This window comes from Prionailurus viverrinus, chromosome B2 (assembly GCF_022837055.1).
Source record: "Prionailurus viverrinus isolate Anna chromosome B2, UM_Priviv_1.0, whole genome shotgun sequence".
Classification (NCBI taxonomy): Eukaryota; Metazoa; Chordata; class Mammalia; order Carnivora; family Felidae; genus Prionailurus; species Prionailurus viverrinus.
In genome coordinates, this window is record NC_062565.1 from 3679093 (window position 1) to 3704513 (window position 25421).

A 25421-nucleotide genomic window follows, 5' to 3' on the forward strand; every position below is an offset into this window, starting at 1 on the left:
TGACCGCATTGCAGTATTTCTGCCCTCAGTTTATTGTTGGCCCCCTTAAGGCCATCAATTTTGAGGGGGAAGACCACACCCTTCACCTGAATTTTCCCCTGGAGGTAATTTTAATAGGCTTTTGGTGGCTCACGGGCTTGTCCCATCTTGTTTCAAAGCCTGAGACTCTGTGACCCACCTGCCAGATCTAAGGTCACTGTAAGGTTGACAGTCAAAAAGTTTTGTATCTCCCGAGTTTTAGAATGGTTTCTAAAGGTTCTGTTTTACAGCGCTTGGAACAAACCGATGAACCGAGCGTCAAAGTATGCTTTTCAAGAGGTTAAAAACACAAGTCTCATACAAGTACTGTTTAGAGTGAGCTCATGCCTGGGTCAAAGAATGTTATGTCATTGACAAGGGAGCAAGCAGGATGGCAAAGTTGGGTCAAAGCAGGACACAGGAGAATGAAATACGCATTTAGGCAGGAGAAGGTAAGAGGCAGGAAGGCAGAAAAATACAAAACTGGTTAATGTTCTATTAAGCAATACAATCATCACTTTTAGGGTTGGCTTTTCTACTGAAAAGAGTTCATGTGCCTCTCTACTGGACAAAACACTTATTAATGTATCAACCCTCTATGTGTCACTGTCTAATTTTACATACTTTGGGTGTAATCAAAGAGTAATTATGAAGTCAAAGTTACCTTTGCCAAAGCCGTGCTGTCCAGAATGGTAGCTGTTGGTCTTATGTGGCCAGGGAGCACCTGTAAGGTGGCTAGCCTGAAATGGAATATTCTACGAATGTAAAATATACTAGATTTGGAAGCCTCGCGATGTGAAAAAAAGGGAATATAAACCATCGTATTTTTAAAAATACTGATTACACGTTGAAATGGTGATAGTTTGGATATATTGAGTGAAGCAGAATATATTCTTAAAATTAAACTCATGTTTCTTTTTGTGTCATGTGACTACTAGAAAACATAAAATTAAGTATGTGACCCACATTCTATTTGTGTAGTATTGCCTTAGAGCATCAAATGACCTGCAAATGAACTTAGACAATTTTCTAATACAGCTTGGAAAGACACAAAGAAACAGTTTTGCCTTATTTTTCATTTTTGGATGGCTTTTCTCAACATGCATTACAAGAATCTGGAGAAGATCAAGAATCTTGTTTCTCTGCCTTCTGGTCTCTACCCTGTGGCCAGGAGGTTGGGAGCAAGACTGAGTGGCTGGTGTCCGAATGACCTGAGATCTGGACGTCAGACTTGCCTGTGTAGGGAGATGTGTTTTGATTGATTCAACGTGAGTGATCATATTAGAGACTTGAATCACAGGAATCGAACTTATGTGCTGTTGATGTATAAATCAAGACACCAACTGATGGTGAGGGGAGGTCCAGTGACCTGGCAATCAAGATTCTACATTGCTATTTTCCTGGTAGGTACAGGACATTTCACTGAATTTCAAATGGCTGTGTGTGTGTGTGTGTGGGGGGGGGGGACTCCTTGTACATAGAATCAGAGCAAAGTGCATGTTCTTATTTGATTTCGTTATTTTGATGCCAAGATACATTAGTGTGATAAAAGTGCTTTAGTTGTTCAGACACTTTCGATAATTTCTTACGATTCCTATATCCAAAATCACGGCGAGGGATGGAAGGTCTAGAGTGGTTTTCTATGGCTGCTAATTCATCCATCACTAATCTCATTAGGCTGTTAATTCTCAGAGGGCATGATCAGTAGTAGACACGATTTCCGAATGTTGAACAAATGTTATTCAGTGAAACTTACAATGGAGTTATCCTTAGTCTAAAAATGCCTCATTTTTTTTTTTTTTTTCCCATCACTGAACTTAAGTTGCATAACCTTTTTTGACCCCGGTCCAAGGCTGGCATCTTTAACACGTATTTTCATGTGGCTGTATATTTGAATGGGAATTTCGGGTAAGTTGTAATACTTCCTTGGTCCCTAAAGGACAAAGCAAACTTTAGAATAGAATCCGAATGACCAGCACCAAAGGGCACGAGAAGGGGTAATCTTACCAACAACAGAAAAATGGTATAAAAACTTACATGTTCTAGGAATTTTCCTCTATTTCTATTTAAAAATTTGCCATCCATTTTGTTCTACTTCGAATCTCCAGTTCATCTTATAAAAGTGTATCACATTAATGTTAGCTGCTTTCCTTCCATCGAGACCGTCGAATTCCCAGGTAGAGAGTTTCCTTCTATACCATAACATGAGTTAGATGTTGTTACTGGAAGTAATCTAGAATTTTCACGTGCTGAAGTTCATGTCTTTATTGGAACATATAAAAATAAATAAATAAATGCTTGTTTTCTTTGGAGAGAGATCATCTCAATGTCTATAGCTACCAAGTCTATGGAGGATTCTTTGCAGGCTTAGGGGGTCTCCCTTCTTCCCTTATTATCTCTATTCTTGAGGGTCAGACCCCCTGCCTTGCACAACCCAGAGGGGAACCTGAGATCTTTTTTAAAAACTGCCCAATTTCTCGCCTTTGGAGAAGTGAAGAGTGCCCCGCCCCCATCTACGAAAAGACGGAGTTGATAAAGAATTTCAGTGTCTTCAAATCGAAGATTTAAGTCTCTAACCCCCCACGGTCCAGGACACCCCCCAAGGCCTTTGGACCCCCTTTCATCCAACCCTAACTGCTTTGGACTGGCCCGGGAATCCTTGTCCCAGTCCACGGTTCCTGTGGGTCTGTGCGCAGAATTCACAGAGGACCTGTGTTACTTCCCTCGCGAAGAAAGAGAATTATCGTGAAAATTTAGGTGGAAACCATTTCGTTTTTGTCTCCCAAAGAAGGCAACCATGTGCCCAACCACCCCTGAGAAAAAGAACTTTCAGGGGCAAAGGAGCGAACAGGTAATTTAAGAGAAAAACAGAAAGTGGTCTCCCACCGTCCTGGACTTCCCTCGGAGTTGGGGGAGTTGGGGGCTCCTGGACGCGTCGCCTTTGAGGTTGCGGAAAAAATAAATGGAGAGCCCGGAGCCTGAGGCTTCTCGGATCCTTTTCCGACCAAAGCCGGGAGATTTGGTGCGGGGTATTTTAACATTTTCCCCCTTTTGTGAAGTGGAACAAACACAACTTGGGCGCACGGCGGCGGCTCGGAGCCTGCCAGCCAGGCGGGCGAGCGGAGCACCAATCAGCGCGCGCCTGCGCTCTATATATACGGCGGCCCGGCCCCGGCGCACCCACGGCGCTCTGCCACTTGTCCCCGGTCCTACAGCCTCAGCATGTCGGAGACCGCTCCCGCCGCTCCTGCCGCCGCGCCCCCCGCGGAGAAGGCCCCCGTGAAGAAGAAGGCGGCCAAGAAACCCGCAGGGGTGCGCCGCAAGGCTTCTGGGCCGCCGGTGTCCGAGCTCATCACCAAGGCCGTGGCCGCCTCCAAGGAGCGCAGCGGCGTGTCCCTGGCCGCGCTCAAGAAGGCGCTGGCGGCCGCCGGCTACGACGTGGAGAAGAACAACAGCCGCATCAAGCTGGGCCTCAAGAGCCTGGTGAGCAAGGGCACCCTGGTGCAGACCAAGGGCACCGGCGCCTCGGGCTCGTTCAAGCTCAACAAGAAGGCGGCGTCCGGGGAGGCCAAGCCCAAAGCCAAGAAGGCGGGCGCGGCCAAGCCCAAGAAGGCTGCCGGGGCGGCCAAGAAAGCCAAGAAGGCCACCGGGGCCGGCACTCCCAAGAAGAGCGCCAAGAAGACCCCGAAAAAAGTGAAGAAGCCGGCGGGGGCTGCTGTCGCCAAGAAAGTGGCCAAGAGTCCGAAGAAAGCGAAGGCTGCCAAGCCGAAGAAGGCCGCCAAGAGCGCAGCTAAGGCCGTGAAGCCCAAGACCGCCAAACCCAAGGTTGCCAAGCCCAAGAAGGCTGCACCCAAAAAGAAGTAGGCTGTTGAAGAACGTCTGCTTCCGAAACCCAAAAAGGCTCTTTTCAGAGCCACCACTGATCTCAAAGAAAGAGCTGAACCTTCTAACCCTGTCCCTTTCCCCGTTTAACCTTTGGTTCTAGGTGTGGTTGGCCGCTACAGTTGACGCCAGCCGAAAAGGGGCGGCGGGGGTCTCTGCGCGGCCCTAGGGCTCGTCCCCTGCCCAGCGGTATCCCGGGTGGCCTCCCCCGCTACCTTGCGGAAGCGCTGTCCCGGAGGCGCGCACTCGCGCGCCAGCCCCGCCCCGCGCCAGGCCATCGAAAACAACCACAAATCAAGTCAGCCAGTTCCTCGGTCTCCAGGAATCCCCCGATTGGGTTGGAAAGCCGTTCAAAAGTCCCGCCCTGCTCGCGGGTTGGCCCACTGCTCCGGCCCACGCTTTTCATCGCGTGTTTTATTGGGTGGAGGCCGGCCTCTTGTGTATTCTGTGTACGTTTCGTTTCCAGTGGATTGATTGTTCCTTTTTCGCCCGGTAAGTGTGTCCCTGATCCCTCGGACACTTCCCATGGTTTGGAAAGTCCAGCTCGTGTCCGGGGACCGCCGCAGCACCCCGCCGGGGAGGAGACGGTGCGGGCGTCCGTACCGCGCGCTCCCGTGGGCCTGCCCGCGCGCTGCGGCCGCTGAGGACCGCGTCTGGACCACCGCGCGGCGGCGGCGGCGGCCACCCTGCCACCGGGCGCCGCTGGACCGGCGCCCTTCTGTCCCTCGCGTCATGTAACTTTGCGCAAAAGTGTGATGGGATTGGAGTGCATCACAACAACCCTTCGTCGGCCATCTTGTCCCGGCAGCGGGTCACCGAGCGTCGTTTTAGGTAGACGTCAACATCTAAACGCCGGAGATGCTTTCAACGCATTTTTGCGCGGCCGAAGTCCCAACGGTTTCTACGCGAGTAACGTACGGGTAAACCTGGGAACGTATATGCATGTGTGGGGGTGAAGTGATGTCTCTAACGAAGGCCTTTAGTTTATCTTCACGGCGGTATCTGCGGCTTCTTTCATACGGATGGCGTTTCTTCTGGGCAGAGGAAAGTCCAGCGTCGTGTTTTATATTCTGGTCAACACCGTTGGTTCCAGGAACCGGGGCTTCTGGAGACCCGAAGCTCAGTTCTTCGCCCATTGCCACAGCGACTGATGTAGTCGTTAAGTAACTTAGATTAATTTCCCCCCATTACCGGTAGTGACCACGGAGTTCATTCCTGCCCGCACCGTCCCTCCCAACGGAATGGGATACTTTAATGTTCGTTTTCATGTGTAGAAAGACCTCCCTTCTTTGAGAGCACAGCGCACCCGCGCGCGCGCGCATTCACGCCAAGAAAGTTTTCCCAAGGTTTGTTTCAATAATTTTTGTGTTGTCAATTTCACTTTAGAAGCAATTGAAACCCCTGTATTTTGTTACAAGGTGTAATAAATGCGTACGACTCTTCCATTTCTGCTTCCTTTCCCCTCCCCACCTCACTCCCGTTGGAGATGCCAACCGTTATCATAGGCTAAATTCCATGGATACGTGGAGTAATCCTAGGTTTTCTACTTTGTCCCTTTGATCTTTCTGGCCATTTCTCCAGTGAGATCATACTGTTAAGTATTGTTCACAGCACTGTCTTCAATGCTGAGAATACATAACCCATGGTAGGTACTGAAATAAAAATGGAATGTTTGAGAAACTGAGATGTTATAACATGAATGTTTGAGAAACTGAGATGTTATAACATGACCGAGGGAAGATAGAGCTCATTCCCTGTCGTTGCTCTTTTTTTTTTTTCCAGAATTTCCTGGTTATTCTAGTTTTTGTTTATTTATTTTGTTTTTCGAAATGCACTTTAAGATGCTTCCTCCCTCCCACCTCACCTCTTCACGCTTCCATTACACATAAACACACACACACACACACACACACACACACACACAAACCTCAATATCCTCGTCGTTTTATTGGGATGGTGTTAAATTTACAAATTAATTTGGGGAGAGGATGAGTTTTCCTGTTCAAGAACATTTTATGTTTTCACATCCCTACCCCCCCCCCCCAATATTTTGTACCTGTGGAGAATGTTTCAAATTTTCTGCAGACAGATCTTCATATATATTACCCTTTATTCCCAGATATCTTGTCATCTTTGTTGCTGTTGAAAATGACAACCTATGAGATTGATTCCTTTGGGGCCTGGCACACTGAAGATATCCAGTAATGGAAGGGATCTATGCCTAGTGAATGAACAACCTCTAGAACAGTCCTGTCTGTAGCCAAATTAAGCAAGGAAGAAAGAAACAGGTGAATCAGTTTTAATAACATAATTTAGGGGCACCTGAATGGCTCAGTCCGTTAACCATCTGACTTCTGCTGGGGTCATCATCTCATGGTCTGTGAGTTTGAGCCCCACATCAGGCTCTTCAGATCCTCTGTCTCCCTCTCTCTCTGCTGCTCCCCCACTCTCTCTCTGTTTCTCTCTCTCTCTCTCTCTCACACACACACACACACACACACACACACTCAAAAAGAAATATAAAAAAAAACCACATAATTTATTTAACCTAACATGTCCAAAATATTCTTGCTCAGCACAAAATCAATGTAAAAATATTTATGGGAGATTTTACATTCTTTTTTGTTTCTCGTATTATGTCTTTGGAATCTCCATGTATTTTACACAAACAGCACATCTCAGTTCCTACGTGGCTATTTCAAGAACTCACTCAACTGTACATGGCTCATGGCAGCCTTACGGACAATAAACTCTAGAATGCCCTCTGGTCCCAAATATCCTGCTCTTCTCTAGCCTCATCCTTGGTTTAAAGCTTTCATATCAGTGGGTCTTCATATACGCTGTCCTCCGTGGACCTAAACGTTTGACCTTAAAGGGGGTTGACCGGTCCAAAAGTCATTGGGCCAATATGAACCAATCAAAAATTCTCTGTTCAAAAACTGGAACTGAGTTGCAGAAATTGAGGTGACCTGATGTCAGGGGCTGGGAGGTGTATGTAGGAGACACCGGAAGGTCTGATGAATCAAAAATGCCGAATGGAGCCAAGGGCAGAGGACAGAGGAGAGATGCATAGAGCTTCGTTCTCTGGGTTCCTAACGTGGGGATTCTGGGTCCTCTGAGCCATCCGTACTCCTGTCACTGGGGCAGGAGCCTCCCTTGGCTCAGGTTGGGTCAGGTTGCAGCAACCAGGAGACCCAATTAAGACACTTAAATTTAATCACAGTACTTGTGCTAAGTACCATAAGTACTTGTGCTAAGTACTCATGCTTTCAAGTCCACACGCTTTTTAGGTTCATATACTTACAATGGATCCTAACATTGAATGTCTCCTGCAAACATATTTGCATAGGTAAAGGGCACCCTTTTACTATTCAAATGAAATGTATTCCTCAAAAACAAATATTTGCCCTTCTCTAGTAAGGGTGAGGGGAGAGTTCACTCACAGAGAGCTAAAAGTTATCATAAAACCTCTAATTTTGCCTAGACTTTCGATAAGACCTTCAACAATATGTTTCCTTGATTTTGACCCATTCCCTCACGGGTGTCCACAAAGTTGACTGGCTTAGGTCTAATACTGTAAGCCATTCATTAGACTCTACATTGGCTGCTTTAAGCAAAAGGTCCTTGTCTTGATTTTTAGTTTATGAAGTCTATATTTTATTTTGACATTATTAATGTTATCGTTTTCAATAATCTACTTATTATTATAAAATAATATTGACAACGGCAATAATATATTCAAATAATTGCCCAAACATGGCCGACTACCTAAACTTGGCAATGATTACCGCATCAACTAAATTGCTGATTGATAATTCAACATGAAAATTCATGATCTCATGTCCACGTACGATAAAAGTGTAACTCAGAAATTACAGGTTAGGGGCGCCTGGGTGGCTTGGTCGGTTAAGCGTCTGACTTCGGCTCAGGTCATGATCTCGCGGTCCGTGAGTTCGAGCCCCGCGTCAGGCTCTGTGCTGACAGCTCAGAGCCTGAAGCCTGTTTCAGATTCTGTGTCTCCCTCTCTCTGCCCCTCCCCTGTTCATGTTCTGTCTCTCTCTGTCTCAAAAATAAATAAACGTTAAAAAAATTAAAAAAAAAAAAAAGAAAAGAAAAAACAGAAATTACAGGTTATTTTAATGCATTATACCCACCTTTTAAAATTTTTCTGTGCATACACAAGTGGTCTCGTGGCTGAAAAATTAAATATCCTATTACTTCTCGTAGGCAAATTTCTAGGTGATTCTACACCTAAGGGAAATGTAGAGAGTGACTTTGGGTTGAAATCCAGGCCAGAGATGAACAGTTGGTCCAGTAAAAGGCAAGGTGACATCATTAGAGGGTTTCAGAGTAGAGCTGGGATTTAGGGTACAGTGGGAACAACAACACTGCTGTCGAGAGCTAACATTTCCTGAGTTCTAATTTACAACATGCCAAACATTGTCGGGGAGAAGTCTCCATTGCTTTTCTTTTTGTAATGTTTTCTTAGTATTTTTGAGACAGAGAGAAACAGAGTGCAAGCGGGGGAGGGGCAGAGAGAGAGGGAGACACAGAATCCGAAGCAGGCTCCAGACTCCGAGCTGGCAGCACAAGAGCGCGATGCGGGGCTCAAACCCACCAACCTTGAGATCGTGACCTGAGCCGAAGTCAGACGTTTAACCGACTGAGCCACCCAGGCGCCCCTCCATTTCTTTTCAAACACCTTCTTATCACAGCACTCTGAGGGAGGTGTCATGATTACTGAGGACTGGTGATAGTAAGAACATAGCTAGTTAGTTTCTGCTCAGTGAGCCGGTGTCTTCACCCTTTGCAGAGTAGTGCTTTTCCTCAGAAATACAATAGGAGTCACATAGGTTATTTGAAATTTTCTAGTAGCCACATTTCAAAAAGCGAAAAGGAACAAGAAAAATCTATTTTGATAGTACTTTAACTCACTATTATAGAAATATTATTTCAACAAGTTATCTAATATAAAAAATACTGAGATTTTTTTTTTTAAATTCTATTTTTCAGACAACTCTTTGAAACCTGGTACGTATTTTACACGTAAAGCTCATCTCGGTTTGGACCAGCCACATTTCAAGTGCTTCATAGCCATATATGGCTAGTGGCTACTATCTTGGATGATGTAGTTCCACAGTAACTAAATACTGTGATGAAAACACAAGCAAATACCTGCTCTGTAGTAGAATCCAGATGTTTCCAAGGAAATGATTATTCTGAGCTGGTCCTGAAGCCCAGAGAGCATCCCTGAAAGGTGATGTTTCTTCTATGCATCGTATGCATTTCCCCTCGTACTAGGCCACTGACCAGAGGACTCTGATAACAGAACATAGCCCAGGCCAGGCCACTGCATTTCCCACCCATCCACTAATCTGTGAGTCCGGGTGAGCCTTGAGGAGGAACTGGGTCTAACAATCCATTTCCAGGAAGTCTTATTGGTCCGAAGGTACTTAGTGTGTGGGTTTGGTGTGAGGTTGCTTGTCAATGATATCTATTATGAATCTGGCCAATTAAAGTAAACTCTCTTGGGCTAACGTTCTTCCTCTATAAAATGGAGACAGTGAGAGAACCTGATTTTCAGGGTTGTATTAAGAATGTCCTATAATAATGCAGGCCAATCGGTTCATGTGCTACTTACTTGACCCATGGAGAACTAGGAGACAGACTCCAACGAAAATGTGGGGACCTCTTCCATGGAACCTTCTCTAAAGGAAGATGATATTCAGCCCAGGCTAGATCAATACCGTCCTGCAATATTGTCCCAGGGAACTCACCGCGATACTGAAAATGTTCAAACTGCTCAGAATTGACTTTATCTCCTCCCCACTAACTTTTGTTCTTCTGGTAACTCTGAGAATGGTACCACAGTTCAAAGCATCATGCAAAGCAAAGCTCTTTCCCAGAGACCTAGAGTCATCCCAAACCAGTGATTCTCAACTCCTAGGGTGCTAGGCTGAGATGTTAGAACAGAGTGGTAGGAAAGCATGGGAAAGCCGTATATAAGTTAGAAAAACGTAGCCAGTGATCAGAAGCAGGTTTACCCAGAAGCTAATGAAACTCAAATATTAGGCGCAAAGGCCTGAGAGGGGCTCTTGGGACGGTGTTCACTGGGTCTCATTTTTTTTGCAAAATTTCAATGTTAAAATATTTTCTTCACAGCCAGTTAGACTTGTTGTCTATTGGAAGTTAATCTTCCCTTTCATTACAGTTCACCTTTTGTCTGATTACGGTGAGATACTGAAGAACAAATCTGGATTTGGGTAAGAGAAAATGGAGTTGAATATATTTGGGTAAGGGTTAATGAGATGAGAAGTGCGATTTGCAGATGCGCTCATATATAGTTCAGTTCTAGCCAATCTGAAGTAAGAATGGTGTCAAGGAGTTTTCTCCTGTTCATGGACAAACTCAGCTGGATTACAGACAAGAAGATGTCGGACTCCTGTCATTATATGACATCTACATTTTCGTAGCAACCGCGCTGGCAGTGAACGTATAGTACAGACGAGTCAAGATTTGAAATGTACAGAACGGGAAGCTAGTCCAAGAAGAAATCCTCTAAATTTTACAATTCACGTATGCAAGAAGCTTGACAGGATTTTCTAAATTTGAAAACAGTCTTACACGTGACATTACCAATAACGTGCTTTGAAGCTGAAAGTACTAAGCGATCAGGAGAACAAAAGTTTGTGATCAATCGTGCTGGAGGAAATACTGAATTTTCTTCCTATTGTCTATATAGAAAATAGTACAAAATAACTTTCGAGTGAAGAAGAAGTCAGAGTATGCGGTCAAAAAACAGGAAAATAAGCATGATAAAGTTGTATTCGAGAGTTAATAAAATATGCTATTCTTCTGAACTTTGTGATGGCTATGGTTTTATTTTTGCAAAATTGGAATTTGGCTCATCTTTCCATTATAAATTAATATTCACTGTCTAGTTTTGTATTCGAAATTTTGAATTGTAATTGTTAAGAGTTGCCAAGTTGTGTAAATTTTAGGCCTCAGAAAAAGCTTAACTAGCATCAGTTCATTATACTTTTAAACTTAGGAAATTAACAAGGAAATTAACACTTAAGTGGATGGATACTGATCATGCTATTAGGTTAGCTTCTATTATGCTAAGTGGACCAAGGGCAGGAATTACAGGAGATGGTCAGGAGCTCCTAGAAACTCACATAACTAGGGGCGCCTGGGTGGCGCCGTCGGTTAAGCGTCCGACTTCAGCCAGGTCACGATCTCGCGGTCCGTGAGTTCGAGCCCCGCGTCGGGCTCTGGGCTGATGGCTCGGAGCCTGGAGCCTGCTTCCGATTCTGTGTCTCCCTCTTTCTCTGCCCCTCCCCCGTTCATGCTCTGTCTCTCTCTGTCCCAAAAATAAATAAACGTTGAAAAAAAAAAATTTAAAAAAAAAAAAAAATAAAAAAAAAAGAAACTCACATAACTAAATGTTCTCTTTTATTAAAGCCCAACCAGGTAACAATGAGTCCGTGGAAGCTCTTCAGAGAATTGCACTACAAATGAGACGCCCTGGAGGGGGCGCCTGGGTGGTTCTGTCGGTTAAGCTCCGATTTCCGCCCAGGTCAGGATCTCCGGGTTCTCCAGTTCAGGCCCCGGCAGGCCCTGTGCTGACAGCTCGGAGCCAGGAGGAGCCGGTTTCATTCTGGGGTGTCCCTCTGCCTCCCCACCACTCGCCCGATCTCTCAAAAATAAACATTAAACAACTCCCTGGAGAACTCAAAGCCAATTAAAAGCTTACTTTGTCCTCAATTTCTTGTATGCACGTCAAACTGGTCTAAGTTGTGAATAAGTAGGTCTATATTCAACAAGCCGCCACTCCAATGACAAATCACTTAATAGAACGGACTGGGAGAAAGGGATATGCAACGCTCAGATACCTAACATGAAAAACATCCGTAAAAGACTATTTCCATAGCGGCTCAATTACGCCAAACAATTAAATGTTACAGGTACTTTTAAGAAAAGTGTGGGTGGCTCTGAAAAGAGCCTTTTTCAACCAGAAGCCGGCATTACGCCCGCTCCCCGCGGATGCGGCGCGCCAGCTGGATGTCCTTGGGCATGATGGTGACGCGCTTGGCGTGGATGGCGCACAGGTTGGTGTCCTCGAAGAGCCCCACCAGGTAGGCCTCGCACGCCTCCTGCAGCGCCATCACGGCCGAGCTCTGGAAGCGCAGGTCGGTCTTGAAGTCCTGCGCGATCTCGCGCACCAGCCGCTGGAACGGCAGCTTGCGGATCAGCAGCTCGGTGGACTTCTGGTAGCGGCGGATCTCGCGCAGGGCCACCGTGCCGGGCCGGTAGCGGTGCGGCTTCTTGACGCCGCCGGTGGCCGGCGCGCTCTTGCGGGCCGCCTTGGTGGCCAGCTGCTTGCGCGGGGCCTTGCCGCCCGTCGACTTGCGCGCCGTCTGCTTTGTGCGAGCCATCTTGAAACAACTAAGAACACACAAAACCTGATAGGCAAGGGCGAAGTTCCCCTTATATACAGTAAGAAGCATTCTGATTGGTCTTTTCATTTTTCAAAAGAACCGCGCGATAAAACCATTGGTCGAAGGGTAGATTAATTACTGGAGAGCCTGATTGGATGAATCACTCCACCTCATCCCTCTTTTCAGCGTCCAGGTTCTGTTTTATCCTTTCACTGAGTACAGCGTGAAAAGCGAGGATTTCACCATGCGAAACGTAACTTTTGGTTCAGTAAACCTAAGTGGGACCTGAGATTCTCAATTCCTGACAGGCTCGAATGTCACCAACCTGCTGGGCTGCACACTTCTCTGAGTGCGATTGTCTTGTCTCCTTCTCCCCTAGACGGCTGGATTAGTTATTTTTAAGTAAACCTCGGGTCTCTTGGACTGCCACTTCCTAGGTCTTTGGTCATTATACCTCCCTTAATACAGTTTCCTGTGTGAAACTACATGGCAGGGTCCCTGAATGGACCTGGAAGATAGCATGTAAAGCACTTGGTCTGGTAATGCTAGATTCACACTACACTGGACAGCAACAAATAATCTCGGACTTAGTTTGATACGATGGGTTTTCCTTAAATTGAAAATCCCGCGCGGCTTTCTTATTGGCCAAACGCAAATTTCCATTCTGCTTGTTATGCTTACATTTGAGCCCCTTATTTTTTGTAGGTCAGTTCCATCTGGCATATAAAGTTGAGTGGGGTTTGTTTTTGTTTTTTGAAGAAGGTTTTGATGCTACCTTGTCTTTTACAGATTCAGGACTGATTCTACCAACGTAACAGGCTGGTTACTAGCCTTTCATGTGAAAATATGGATGGCTCTGAAAAGAGCCTTTGATTAGCTGTAGAAAAGCGGAAGATCCGTGGTGTTCTGGGCTAGACTTTACTTGCTCTTAGCCTTGTGGTGGCTCTCGGTCTTCTTGGGCAGCAGCACGGCCTGGATGTTGGGCAGGACGCCGCCCTGCGCGATGGTGACGCGGCCCAGCAGCTTGTTGAGCTCCTCGTCGTTGCGGATGGCCAGCTGCAGGTGGCGCGGGATGATGCGCGTCTTCTTGTTGTCGCGGGCCGCGTTGCCCGCCAGCTCCAGGATCTCGGCCGTCAGGTACTCGAGCACGGCCGCCAGGTACACCGGCGCGCCGGCCCCCACCCGCTCGGCGTAGTTGCCCTTGCGGAGCAGGCGGTGCACGCGGCCCACCGGGAACTGCAGCCCGGCCCGCGACGAGCGCGTCTTGGCCTTGGCGCGAGCCTTGCCGCCCTGTTTACCGCGTCCAGACATATCAAGGGAGACTAATTCACCAGCTAAAGCTCCGCGAAATACAAAGAGACAAACTTGGCAGCTCACGGAAATTAAAAAAAAAAAAAAAAAAGTTCTTTTATAGGCAGAGCGGGGATGAGCCAATACGCCTTCCCATTGGTCAAAATATGTTTGCCTGTGTATCCAATAGGAAGAGAAACTGTGTATCCTTCATTTGCATAAACCCCTCCCCTTGATGAAAGTGTTCTGCTTTTATCCAATCAGAAGTGATAATTCTTGAACCTTCATTTGCATCGAAGAACTATAAAAGAATGGGCTCTGGACCCCTCACAACACTAACCTTTGTTGTGGTGAGTGCGATTAGCATTTCTACAGCTCTTAGAAAAAAACCATGCCTGAGCCCTCCAAATCTGCTCCTGCCCCGAAGAAGGGCTCCAAGAAAGCCATCACTAAGGCGCAGAAGAAGGATGGCAAGAAGCGCAAGCGCAGCCGCAAGGAGAGCTATTCCATCTACGTGTACAAGGTGCTGAAGCAGGTGCACCCGGACACCGGCATCTCGTCCAAGGCCATGGGCATCATGAACTCGTTCGTCAACGACATCTTCGAGCGCATCGCGGGCGAGGCGTCGCGCCTGGCGCATTACAACAAGCGCTCGACCATCACGTCTCGGGAGATCCAGACGGCCGTGCGCCTGCTGCTGCCCGGGGAGCTGGCCAAGCACGCCGTGTCCGAGGGCACCAAGGCCGTCACCAAGTACACCAGCTCCAAGTGAGTGTGTTTGGAGGCACAATCCAACCCAAAGGCTCTTTTCAGAGCCACCCACTTTATCAAAGGAGAGCTATAACTGCCATTCCTCGGCCGAGCAATTGCAAGCTTGGGCTACAGTCTTAAGAAATCCACTGAAATGCTGATCCGTAGGGGCATTTTTAGAGCCAAGCATGCGTTTGGATGGTCACTAACAAGGCTCTCAGCGAAATAAACTACTGTGGCGCAATGGCTGTGCGGCAAAGCGCCACTTCACCTGTAAGGTTTTTTTCAGCCCACCTTTCGTTTTCCCCCAAACTCGGAATACTTGGAAGCGCTCACTCCTTTCCCTGTGTCTGCACGTTTCTAAAGGAGACGGGAGTTTCCCTGCTAGGTAAAGAAGTGACTACAGAATTTCAAAATAGGGACCCTCCGCGGATTACTATTCCATGCTGCCCTATTGGGAGGAGGAGAGGTCCAGGTACTAGAAAGAGCCGGTAGGCGCACGTATTCCCGGAGCCTCAACTCCCCAGGACCTAAAGCATTAGGTAAGCAGCGTAGCCGCCCTTGGTTCCTGTGGGCATCTACGGGGTATACCTCAAGTTCTCTGCGCACACATTAAATGAAATTACTCTAGTTTCGCATTAGAATTGTTTACCGATGGCAACAGCTGATCTAAAGCCGTTTCAGTTTTTCTTGCAGGTGGGAAACCCGGGCTCCTATTTCCTGTGTCACTGGTTTCTCTGGAATGCCACCAGAAGGGCGGGAAGCAGGGCCCTGCAGCTCTAGGAAGGACAAAGAGTTTGAATTTCCCGCGCTTCCCCTTCGCGGCACCTCGTTGGCTGGCCCGGAGGGCCCCGCAGAGGCTGGTATGCGGGTTGTTCTTAGTAAACCTTTTTCAAAAAACTGGGACTCCAAAAATGATGCTCAAAAGACAGTAATGATCTTGGTGGAGGAAGAGGAGATATTTGGGCAGGTCTGGGTCCCGGTTTGAGGGGGGCGGTGTCAGATCGGGTAGGACTGAGCTGTTGACTGCCTGTGAAAAGGGGAGGGAAAGAATATTTTTCATCGGTTTACGAACACTTTACGAAAGGGCGATCTACAACAGTGTCCTTTGGCTGAAGAAGTCAAATTTGAAGTAGGATTTCTTTAATTTCTTTTTTTTTTAAGGACCCCTTTAAAATGAAAAGTTAAATTTAAATTCTCTTTTCCCAGATACCACGTCAGTAGACTGCTGTGTATTTACTGTCTCAGCAGAGGCAACATATAGCTGGGAAAGAGACCCCTGTCTTTAAAATTCATTCTTATAAAAAGACATCTCCCCTCACCCCTCCCAGGCCCTTTTTCTTTTCTCTTCTCTTCTTTTCTCTTCTTTTTGTTTCGTTTCTTTCTGTTTCTTCTCTTTTCTTTTCTTCTCTTTTCTCTTCCTTTCCTTTCCTTTCCTTTCCTTTTTCTTTCCTTTTGTGTTTTTTTTTTTTTCTTTTTCTAATTATCAAACTCCGGCTACAGTTTAAGAATCACTGACACTTATGTTCTTCCCCTGGAGAGGTGAGATCTGGATGGTAATATTATTTCCTATCCTTTTCAAAATGATCTTTTCAAAATGATCAAACAGATTATTTTCTCCCCATCTTGTCCTTCAAAACTTTTGCCTGCCTGCTTGCTTCGGTCCCTTTCTTCTCTCTCTCCTCCTCCCCCTCCTGCTTCCCTTTCTTCCTGATATTTGATGCTTTACCTAAAACTTTACCCTTAATTGAGGAGTTCAAACTAAACCCCAAGCCTCCTAAACTCAGACCTAGGCCTTTTTGCCATCTCTCCTGGATACTTGGCTGATCTGGAACAAGTGAACGAGAATTTTTTAAAAAATCGATGCCCGGACCCTGTGGTAGGACCCCAGATCTATAGTGGGAGTGCGGAGAAACCAGAAAAATATTTTTTTATAAAATCTCCCCAGTTGTATCCGATAAAGCACCAACTTTGGACACAGCAAGGCCAGCAGTCAAGCCATCAAAGTTAAATTCTAGAAGGGTTTATACACCCCCTTGCTTAATAAAACACCCACATTTTCTTCAGAGAGGCAGTCTCTGAGTAACGAAGCAAACGAGCAAAAAATAACCTGTCTTACCTTCCTGATTCTCCTTTCAGTCATGGAAAGTTCTTCCTACCTTCCGGTCCAACAAAGGTGACCTGGTGACAGGAAGTGCTGAATTTGTAGGGGAGAAACACTTTCTGGACCCCCTGTTATCTGTTTGTGGACCTTTCTTCTCTTTTCCAAAATCTCAGCCTCCCTCCAAATGAAAGGTCTCCCAACCCCCTCTGTCTGCCCATCAACCATTCAAAATAATTTCAAATAGACAAATAATAATCTACTGTAATTCCATTATCCGGGACATTTTTGCCCTCAATCTTCCGGAAGTTTTACTTTGTGCAAGTCTATATGGACAGGTGTATAAATGTAATACAAGTGAGAGCATACCTTCTGTTATCCTTTTAAATTAATAGAGATCTTGTTGCCGGGTAAACTGGGAAAACTCGGGCCCTGAGGCCTCAACAGAGCCGGTCCCAAAGGAGTCGCCAAAGGTTATTGTTCTTGTCAGGAGAAAGAATCCAAAGACAGACAGAACACAGCGGACGACGGACACAAGTGGGAGAGTTTGTGGAAGTGAAAAGTACACTCTTGAGATAGGAGAAGGAGAAAGCTCCAGAGAGACAGCCAGCTGCCTCCCTGGGGTTCGGGTTTCTTTCTTTTATCCTAGGTGTTAACTACGATGTTCACTAGGGATGAAAAGCGGGGTTTCAGGCCTTTCTTTCCTAATTTGCTCAAGGGCTTTCTGTCACAGCGCCGCCATTTTGGGCCTGTCTGGTGTGACGGGCCTCTCACTTTCCAGATAGCTGGCCACGACTTCCTCGTTGCCGACCTCCAGGCATCCTGTTGCAGTGTAACTAACTGCCTACTCTAACAGTACCAGAAGGAGAGCTATTGTCAGGCATACCTGTTTTTTTTTAATCTGAAAGGTTTTTCTGCCGGGCAGAGCAAACATCTGATTAACCAAACATCTACGCTTACCTTTCTGTGAATTGCCCCCTCCCCTTTGAAGCCCCAGGCCCCTATCCCATTTCTTAGCTCAGGATGGCCTACAAGCCTCAATTGCCTGACGGCCTTTGTGAGGACGTTTTGGAGTGAAGGGGGAAGGGGGGTTCGGAGCCAACGGCCAAGCAAGAATTCTTGAAGACCTCTTTGGTGCAAAAAGGTGATTTTATTAAAGCAGGGGGACAGGACGGGTAGGCAGAAAGAGCTGCCCTGGGGCTGTGAAGAGTGACTGATTATATACCCTCAGGCTGGGGCGGGGTGGGGTTAGGGGTAGAGTGTATCTCTAAGGAATTTTGGAAGCAAAGTTTCTAGGACCTTGAGGGAGTAGCTGTTGTTAGAAAAATGTCATTTATTACCGTTTAGTGAAACCTCAGTCATGAGACCTTCAGATGTATATCAGGGCCTATAAGCTGAGAATATACTTGGGGGTTAAAGATAAAGGAGGTTTGCAAAGGAGTTTTTATGTGTTTCAGGAGACTTATAGGATCTTGGGGGGTCGGGGTAATGTTAAGCTAAGGCTCTCTTTTGCCCCCAGCAAAGTGTGATCATTGAGGCAGCTGAGCTCCCAGAGGGAGGTCACTCTGCCGGTTCAAGGGCTTGTCAATGGGGTGTAGACAGTAAGGAAATTTAATTTTTCATTTGCCTCAGTTTCCCCCATCACCATGGCAAGCACTTAAAGCCCCTTCCATCTTGATGAGGGTGATATTAGGGCTCCAGGAAATGGAGCCTATAGGTGTCTGGGAATTAGGCTGTGGATAAGATTGCCTTTTTCTTGCAGTTTACTAAGCTCTCCATAAACTAAAGGAGACTCCTGTCCTGCAGGACTGTGATCTCCACGAGTCAACCATCTGCTTTCTTTCCTTTCCCCTGTTCTTGGGTGGCCAGGAGTGTCTGAGGAATATCACACATATCCCACCTGGGGTGGGGGGTGTGGGGGCAGAGGGGTGCTGTTAGCCTGTACTTTGCCCTCAGCTTGCCCCACACCCCCTCATCATTTTGAGTCTCCTGTCTTTGTGGGGCTCTCATACATAAGAAATTACATTTGTTTTTCTCCTGTTAATCTGCCCGGTGTCAGTATAATTATTAAACCAGCCAAAGGGCCTAGAAAGGAAGAAGGGAACGTTTGTCCACCTCTGCATTTTCATTGCTGGTTTACAGATGAAAATGAGTGGCTGTGCCACTTGTTGGGGTCTATGTATTTGCTAACTTTTTGTCTGGTCGCTCTATCAGTTGTTGATAGGGGTGTTGACCTGTTTACCTCTAACTGTGGATTTGCCTGTTATTCCACTCGGCTCAACCATTTTTTGCCTCATGTATTTTGCGAGGCTGTTATTTGGTGCTTATACATTTAGAATTGTATGGCTTTCTTAGTAGTTTGACCCTTTTATCGGTCTGTAATGTCCCTTTCTATCTCCGGTAACTTTCTTTGCTCTGGTTTACTTATCTGATTAGGAGAGGCAATCCTGATTCCTTTCCTTGATATTTGTACAGTTTCACTTCTCCTACCCTTTAATTTCAACCTGCGTGTGTAGTTCTATTTCAAGTGAGTTCCTTGTAGACAGTGAAGGGGGACATTATTTGCCACCCTAAAATATACCTCTTTGGTGTAAGGATTACCTTGAGTGGATTCTTTATTTCTTTAAATAGCAGACATTTAAAAAGCTTTGAAACCCCAGTAGAAGTTAGTCATTTGTGAGAGAAGTTTACATTTACCAGGGAGATCTGTATTTGTCAGGGTGTTTCCCTCTCTGTACTGGGAAAAGGATGACTAAAACTAGGGGGAGCCATTGGAGAAGGCAAAGATTTAAATCTGCCTAAAGATTTAAATCTGGTCAAAGATTTAACCATACCCGGTTAAATGTGCTTTGCCTGGTAACTTCCCAGAACTGGCCCCCCACCCCCACCCCCAACATCTTTTGTGTTTAGCTGGAGATCGTATTTCAGGCGGTGGCTTGGGCCATTTGGGGCATTACTCAATACTTCCTGGATCTCTCCCTTGTGTACAGGAGGTACACGTGTTATTAAACCTCAGTTTGTTTTTCTCCCGGTAATCTTTTATTCCAACAATAAGGGTGTCTCAGCCAACAACCTAGAAGGGTAGAGGGAAAATTATTTTTCCTCCCCTATAACGGCGTACATTTGCAGCACAGTTTTATCCACCCAGCCAATCTCTGTTTTTTTAATGGATGCATTTAGATCATATATATTTAGTGCAATTATTGACTTTGATGGGGTTCAGGACCTACTACCCCAAAAGATGGCACCTTGACATACTGAATATCTTTTTTTTTTTTTTTAATTTTTTTTTCAACGTTTTATTTATTTTTGGGACAGAGAGAGAGACAGAGCATGAATGGGGGAGGGGCAGAGAGAGAGGGAGACACAGAATCAGAAGCAGGCTCCAGGCTCCGAGCCATCAGCCCAGAGCCTGACGCGGGGCTCAAACTCACGGACCGCGAGATCGTGACCTGGCTGAAGTCGGACGCTTAACCGACTGCGCCACCCAGGCGCCCCATCATACTGAATATCTTAAGCCAAAGGAGTTTGGGAAAACAGCAAAAGCAAGAAGTTCACTTTGACCTCCTCTCCCTCACCCCTCTTCCCTAAAGACAGGATTAGGGAAACATGCTTATTACCAGAAACAGGGAATTTAGGGCCAAGAAAGCTGTATGAACAAACCTTGTTACTTCTTCACCATTTACTACCCACTGCCCAAACCCCTTTGTCTTTTCAGTCCTTTACAAAGGTGTTTCATTGTAAAAGCTTCCTACTCTGGTCACTTTAGGTTTTCATTTTTTTTAGGAAGGCTCCCAAGTACGTGTAAAAGTTCTAATAAAATGTGTATGCTTTTCTCCTGCTAATTTATCTTTGGCAGTTTCGTTATCAGACCTAGCGAGGAGCCCTAAAAGGGTTGAGGAAAAATTTTTCTCCCGTACATGTTAGGCCTTAAGTTTGCCATTTTAGTTTTTGTTTTCTGGTGTTTTTTTGTCTGTTTGTTTGTTTGTTTGTTTTCCCCCTCACTGTTACCCACTTTTTGTTTTCTAGGTCTGGCTTTCCTGTGGGCTACTTGAGTATTTTCTTTAGACAATTTGATTCTGATTCATTTATTGTCTTTGGATAGTTTTTTAGTGGTTGCTCTAAGTATCACATACACATAACATCACAGTCCACTGGTATCTACATGTTACCAGGTCAACTGTACCAAGCTTCTCTCCTTTTAAATCATTTACCCTGTTTATAATATAATTATCTGAAATATTTCCTCTCTATATATTGAGAACCACATCAGATAATATTAGAAATTTAGCCTCTAAACATACTGTAGAAGATTCAAGACAATTGTGTTTACCCACATTTCTTTTTGTTGTTCTTGTTAATGTTCCAAAAATATTATATCATTTCTTTCTCCCCCCCCCCCCCCCCAAAAACTCCCTTCTGCCATTCTTCTATGGATAGATAACACTGGCAGCAAATTCTCATGCTTTACTTTATCTGAGAATGACTTTATTTCCCTGCTAATTTCTCAAGGACGTGAAATTCGGAGGGACAGTATCAGTTCTTTCCTTTTAGCTCTTAAAAATACGTGACCCTTCCTTTTGGTATGTGGTTTCTGATGACAAATCTGCTACCATTTGAGTTGATTTTTCCCTTTTGCATGGGTTTTGTTTCTCTTGCTGTGTGTGTGTCTGTGTGTGTGTATATTTTCGTCTTTAATTTTCATAGGTTTGGGTTTATTCCACTTGGGGTTTGTGGAGCTTCCTAAATCTGTAGGTTTATGTCTTTCGTCAAATTTAGAAATTTTTGGTTATTATTTCTTCAAATATACTTTTCCAACACCACCCTCTTTTCTCCTCTCCTTTTGGTCCTCTGAAGACAAGAATGTTACATCTTTTCTCATTGTTCTACATGTCTCTGATGTTCATTTCTCTCCCCAGTCTATTCTCTCTCCCTTGTTCAAATTGGGCAATTTCTATTTTTCAATCGTCAGATTCACTGTTTTGTCCCTATCTTCTCCATTCTGCCGTTGACCCCATCCATGACCCCATCCACGGAGCTTGTTATTTCAGGCATTGTATTTTTCAGTTCTAAAACTTGAATTGGGTTCTTCTTTTATTTCTATGCCGAGGCTTTCCCATCTTTCACTTGTTTCGCGTGTGTGTGTCATTGCTCATTGAAGTGTTTTTACGACGGTTGCTTTAAAATCCTAGGTGGATAGTTCCAACATGCCGAGAGGGGAGAAGTGCCCCATCGTGGCCGAGTAAGGGTGGAAGTCCAGGATCCCCATGTGGCCTCTGATGGAGTTTGAAGTGGGGTTCATGAGCAAACGGCCAAGAAAGGATTCTTGAGATGTCTTCAGCACAAAAAGGCGACTTTATGAAAGCACGAGGACAGCACCGGTGGGCAGGAAGAGATGCACGGGGGGGGGGGGGGGGGGGGGGGGGGGGGGACGACTGATTACACATTTGCAAGTTTCACCATAAGTTTCACTGTAAGTCTCCAAGGAATTTCTGGATGCTGAAAGCAGGGTCTCACAGGACCATTCAGCTATTGTCCAGACCAGGTTGCTTTTAGTTTTTAAGGAAGTGTAAACAGTAAGGCATCAAGGCAGCCGTGAACTTCTTGAGGGGTGTTACACCTGCAGGTGTCTGACATCCAGCAGTGGGCTGCAGGCTATAAGGGAATGGAAGTTAAGCTACATTTTTCTTGCCTTTGTTTCCCGCGTCAGCCTCCACGGAAACCTTACAGGTGGGGAGTGGGGTGGGGGGGAGATGCAGGATGTTCTCCATGGTGTTTGGCTGGAGGAGAGTAGTTACTTCTTAAGTTCTCCACTTTCTAGGTGGACCTTTGGTCTTTTGGCTAGAGATAACAGGGTTTTCTGGTTTTGTGTCTTTATTGTTGTTGTTTGTTTGCCTTCCTTGGCATTTCTAGATAGCTAGCTTCTTCAGGATAGATGAGGTAAAAAGAAAACCCAGGGAACACACAATATCTTGTTCCTCAACTTTCAAGGTCACTTAGCCAGCCTACCTTCTCGACACCCTTTGGCGGTCTTATGTTTAACGTACATGGGAGGTCCCGGGTTGCTAGTTGTACTTCGCAGAAAGAATAGGGAGAAGTGTGTTTTACTTCACCTTGGTCCAGAAATAGAAGTTTTTATGCTTTTGAAAAATTTGTATACATTGCTTCTATGTGACATGAGAGGTTTCCAGCTACTATTTTCAAACTTATTTCTACAAAGAACACATCCTGCGTATTAAATAGATATTTACACTTAGTAGATTAAAAAAAAACTGAATATAATCATTCTCTTTTTAAAAAGTGGTTTTTGGAGGACTGGAGATGACTGGCTTTATAAGAATTCTGTCAGATGAATACAACGTGCAGATCCGGATCAAGTCAACTTGAGCTTTCTTTCAAGATTTCTGGTCATTGTTAGGTTCTTTTTTAAAATGAGGGATCCTTATGCCTCCTGTCTGTAACCAGTGTTCTATAATGTGTGTAATGTAAACAACAGGTGGCCCTCAGAAGAAATTAATGAATTAAAAGCACTTACAGCTGTAACTCTTGCCGTGTTCAGGTGAGTGACAGTCTACTCTAGGACAGACTCTTGCAAATGCTTCCATTTGTCGGGGAAGAACAACTTGTCTCTACACTCATAGGGTCTCCAACTCAGTCTAGGAATTCAACTGACATAGACAAATTAATGGGATAAAAGCCTACAAGTTATAATTATTACTTTTTGTTTACATGCACATGGGAGTTTTCACAAGAAAAACGAAAACCCAAAGAAGCTCTAAGAAGGTAATGCTTCTATACTGTGTTGGACAAAGAAGGGTAACTTAAGAAAATGTCACCGGCGAAGGGGCTGGGACTAGGGGAGTTAACTGGGAGATGATGTTTGTTTGCACAGATTTCTCTGAGCCTCAACTTCCTGTCCTTTGCGAGAAGAATGACTCTTTGCTTCTGGTAGAGGGAGGACTTCTTTAAGGAAAAGAAGGTAGACAGTGAGACTGTCCTTGCTGTTGCTCTTTTCTTTTAACTCAAACTACTCAATGTGCCAGAGCAGCATATTTTGGGATGGCATGTTCTGGACTTCATCAACAATAACCTCAATGTCGGTTAGTTTTTCTCAAGGGTATTTAAGGCACATTATACTTTTTTTTATCTGTATCGAGCAAAGAACAGATATTTACTTCCTTTCATTGTCATACAAAACAATATGCATCAAAGTGTCCTCTCCAGGCAGTAGAGTTGTTACTGAGGAAATTACTTTTCTCTCACATTTTTGTGGAAGCGTTTACCCCCACCGTCTCTCTCCCCAACATCTGCCCTGCACGTTATTTTTCAGTCAAATGCCTAGAATTTGCCAATTTTCAGAACGTGCTGATAGGGTTTCATCAAGCTGTTCTACTGTTGCAGACAGTTGTAGTGTTGTGTTTGCTGACTTGCGTGACGCAGGGTCACCTAGATGACCGGAAGCCTTCTTCTCATCCCCGATCTGATGGAGTATGGATTCCCGATGCTGCGAATGTCTGCACGCCAGCTTCTATTCTGCGGTTTTGAAACAGGCCTTAATCTTGCCTCCTATTTTACCTAGCACTCTACATACCCCTTCCTCCATCCAAAGTGACCTACCTTATTCAGGAAATTAGAACAGTCCTACCTCTGGCCCTCGCCTCCTGACATTCCCTTGGCTTTGGATGCACGTGGGCTTTTATGGGAGCATTTACTCTTCCTGCTTGGCTAGCTTCTTCACCGCTTTCAGGTTTGAACTCAAACCTGAAACTCATACCCGAACGCATACCCTCCTGGTGAGGCTCTCCCTGACCATCCCCGTGTGTCTCAGATATGGCCTTTTCCTACTTTGTCTCCATGCCGCTCGTCACCAAAAACCGCACTGTCCTCTTCTGTGCATTTAGCCCATTGTGCACCTTGCCACGCTAGGAGGGCGTCACCACAAGGGTACAGTTTTCCATCTGCCATGGACACTGCCATGTTCCGTGGACCTGGAACTCTGGCATTTAGTCGGTATTCAATGAGTATGTGTGGAATGAATGCTGAATACTCACCTCTCTCATGAACTCTCTTGACCCTTCTGATTCGCGGTGATTACCCCTCTCTGCCACCCATTCTCATATTCCTGATTGCTTACACCTTCATTTTTGGAGGCAGAATATCCTGTACTATTTAATCTTCAGACATACCGTCCTTCTCTTTTCAAAAGGTGTCAAGGCTTTGAGGCAGGATTTGAGACCTTCTATATCTTCATCTTGCAAAGACATTGAGCCAGTGGTTGTTGTTTACTGCTGTCATTGGCACTGAAGATAATGATGAAAAATTAAAAGGAGAGTGAATATTGTCAAGAGAAAAAGTCCTAAGTGTCTGAAGACTTAAGAGAAGGCCAAAAAGAAATGGAAGATGCACATCTTGACTCTCCTGCCTGGTTCCCTGGATCAAAGGATGCTTCTCTGACCGTTGGCTTATGAGTAGATTTTTCTCACACATAGGTCCGTGTTCCTTTTACCATCCTATTTGGGACTCAGAAGACCTTCAGGCTTGAGTCTGCAAAAATTCCTGAAATTACTGTTCACCTTCCTCTGGGCCCCATCAAGGTCTATCTTCTGGACCATAAGAGGAAAAACACCAAGATTCCTCCCGGCAATGTCTCTCGATGTTACTATATTCCTTGACATGAGCGCTAAGACCAGGCAAAGACTGCAGTCATATAAACACCGCGTTTATAATACATCATCTTTTTTGTGTATTTCAGTGTTGTGGGGCATTTGTTCCCTCATTTCCTAAAGGTCCCAAGACTTCTTGTGTTTGCGTTTCAATGTTTCGGCCCTCTAACCACGAGGGGTGCAGTACGCTATGGATATGGAGGATGACAGAAGAATTTTCTGAACCAACCAAGTGTTGTAGCCAAGTGAAAAAAATGGAGAAGGTAGGAGTTGGGA

The 25421-nt window shown here is 45.4% G+C and overlaps 4 protein-coding genes across 10 annotated transcripts; 2 read left to right on the forward strand and 2 right to left on the reverse strand.

Moving 5' to 3' along the window:
* Positions 1-3213: 3213 nt before the first annotated feature.
* On the forward strand, positions 3214-10760 carry H1-2 (H1.2 linker histone, cluster member). Of its 7 annotated transcripts, none has more exons than XM_047860503.1 (5): positions 3214-5246; positions 6020-6188; positions 8914-8931; positions 10112-10163; positions 10245-10760. In XM_047860503.1, exon 1 carries the CDS (start codon positions 3241-3243, stop codon positions 3880-3882), a length of 642 nt encoding a protein of 213 aa, XP_047716459.1. In that variant the 5' UTR covers positions 3214-3240; the 3' UTR covers positions 3883-5246; positions 6020-6188; positions 8914-8931; positions 10112-10163; positions 10245-10760. The 7 variants fall into 7 exon arrangements, with proteins under 7 accessions (XP_047716459.1, XP_047716460.1, XP_047716455.1 ...); XM_047860504.1 differs by having other exon boundaries at positions 10250-10760; XM_047860499.1 differs by having other exon boundaries at positions 10112-10760.
* Positions 10761-11759: 999 nt separating this feature from the next.
* On the reverse strand, positions 11760-12348 carry LOC125166592 (histone H3.1). Its single transcript, XM_047860511.1, has one exon. It carries the CDS (start codon positions 12336-12338, stop codon positions 11928-11930), a length of 411 nt encoding a protein of 136 aa, XP_047716467.1. The 5' UTR covers positions 12339-12348; the 3' UTR covers positions 11760-11927.
* An 877-nt stretch (positions 12349-13225) lies between these two features.
* LOC125166597 (histone H2A type 1-H-like) lies at positions 13226-13672 on the reverse strand. Its single transcript, XM_047860517.1, has one exon. It carries the CDS (start codon positions 13650-13652, stop codon positions 13260-13262), a length of 393 nt encoding a protein of 130 aa, XP_047716473.1. The 5' UTR covers positions 13653-13672; the 3' UTR covers positions 13226-13259.
* A 315-nt stretch (positions 13673-13987) lies between these two features.
* Positions 13988-25408, forward strand: LOC125166587 (histone H2B type 1-B-like). Its single transcript, XM_047860507.1, has 2 exons — positions 13988-14399; positions 25235-25408. Exons 1-2 carry the CDS (start codon positions 14023-14025, stop codon positions 25350-25352), a joined length of 495 nt encoding a protein of 164 aa, XP_047716463.1. The 5' UTR covers positions 13988-14022; the 3' UTR covers positions 25353-25408.
* The last annotated feature ends 13 nt before the right edge of the window (positions 25409-25421 follow it).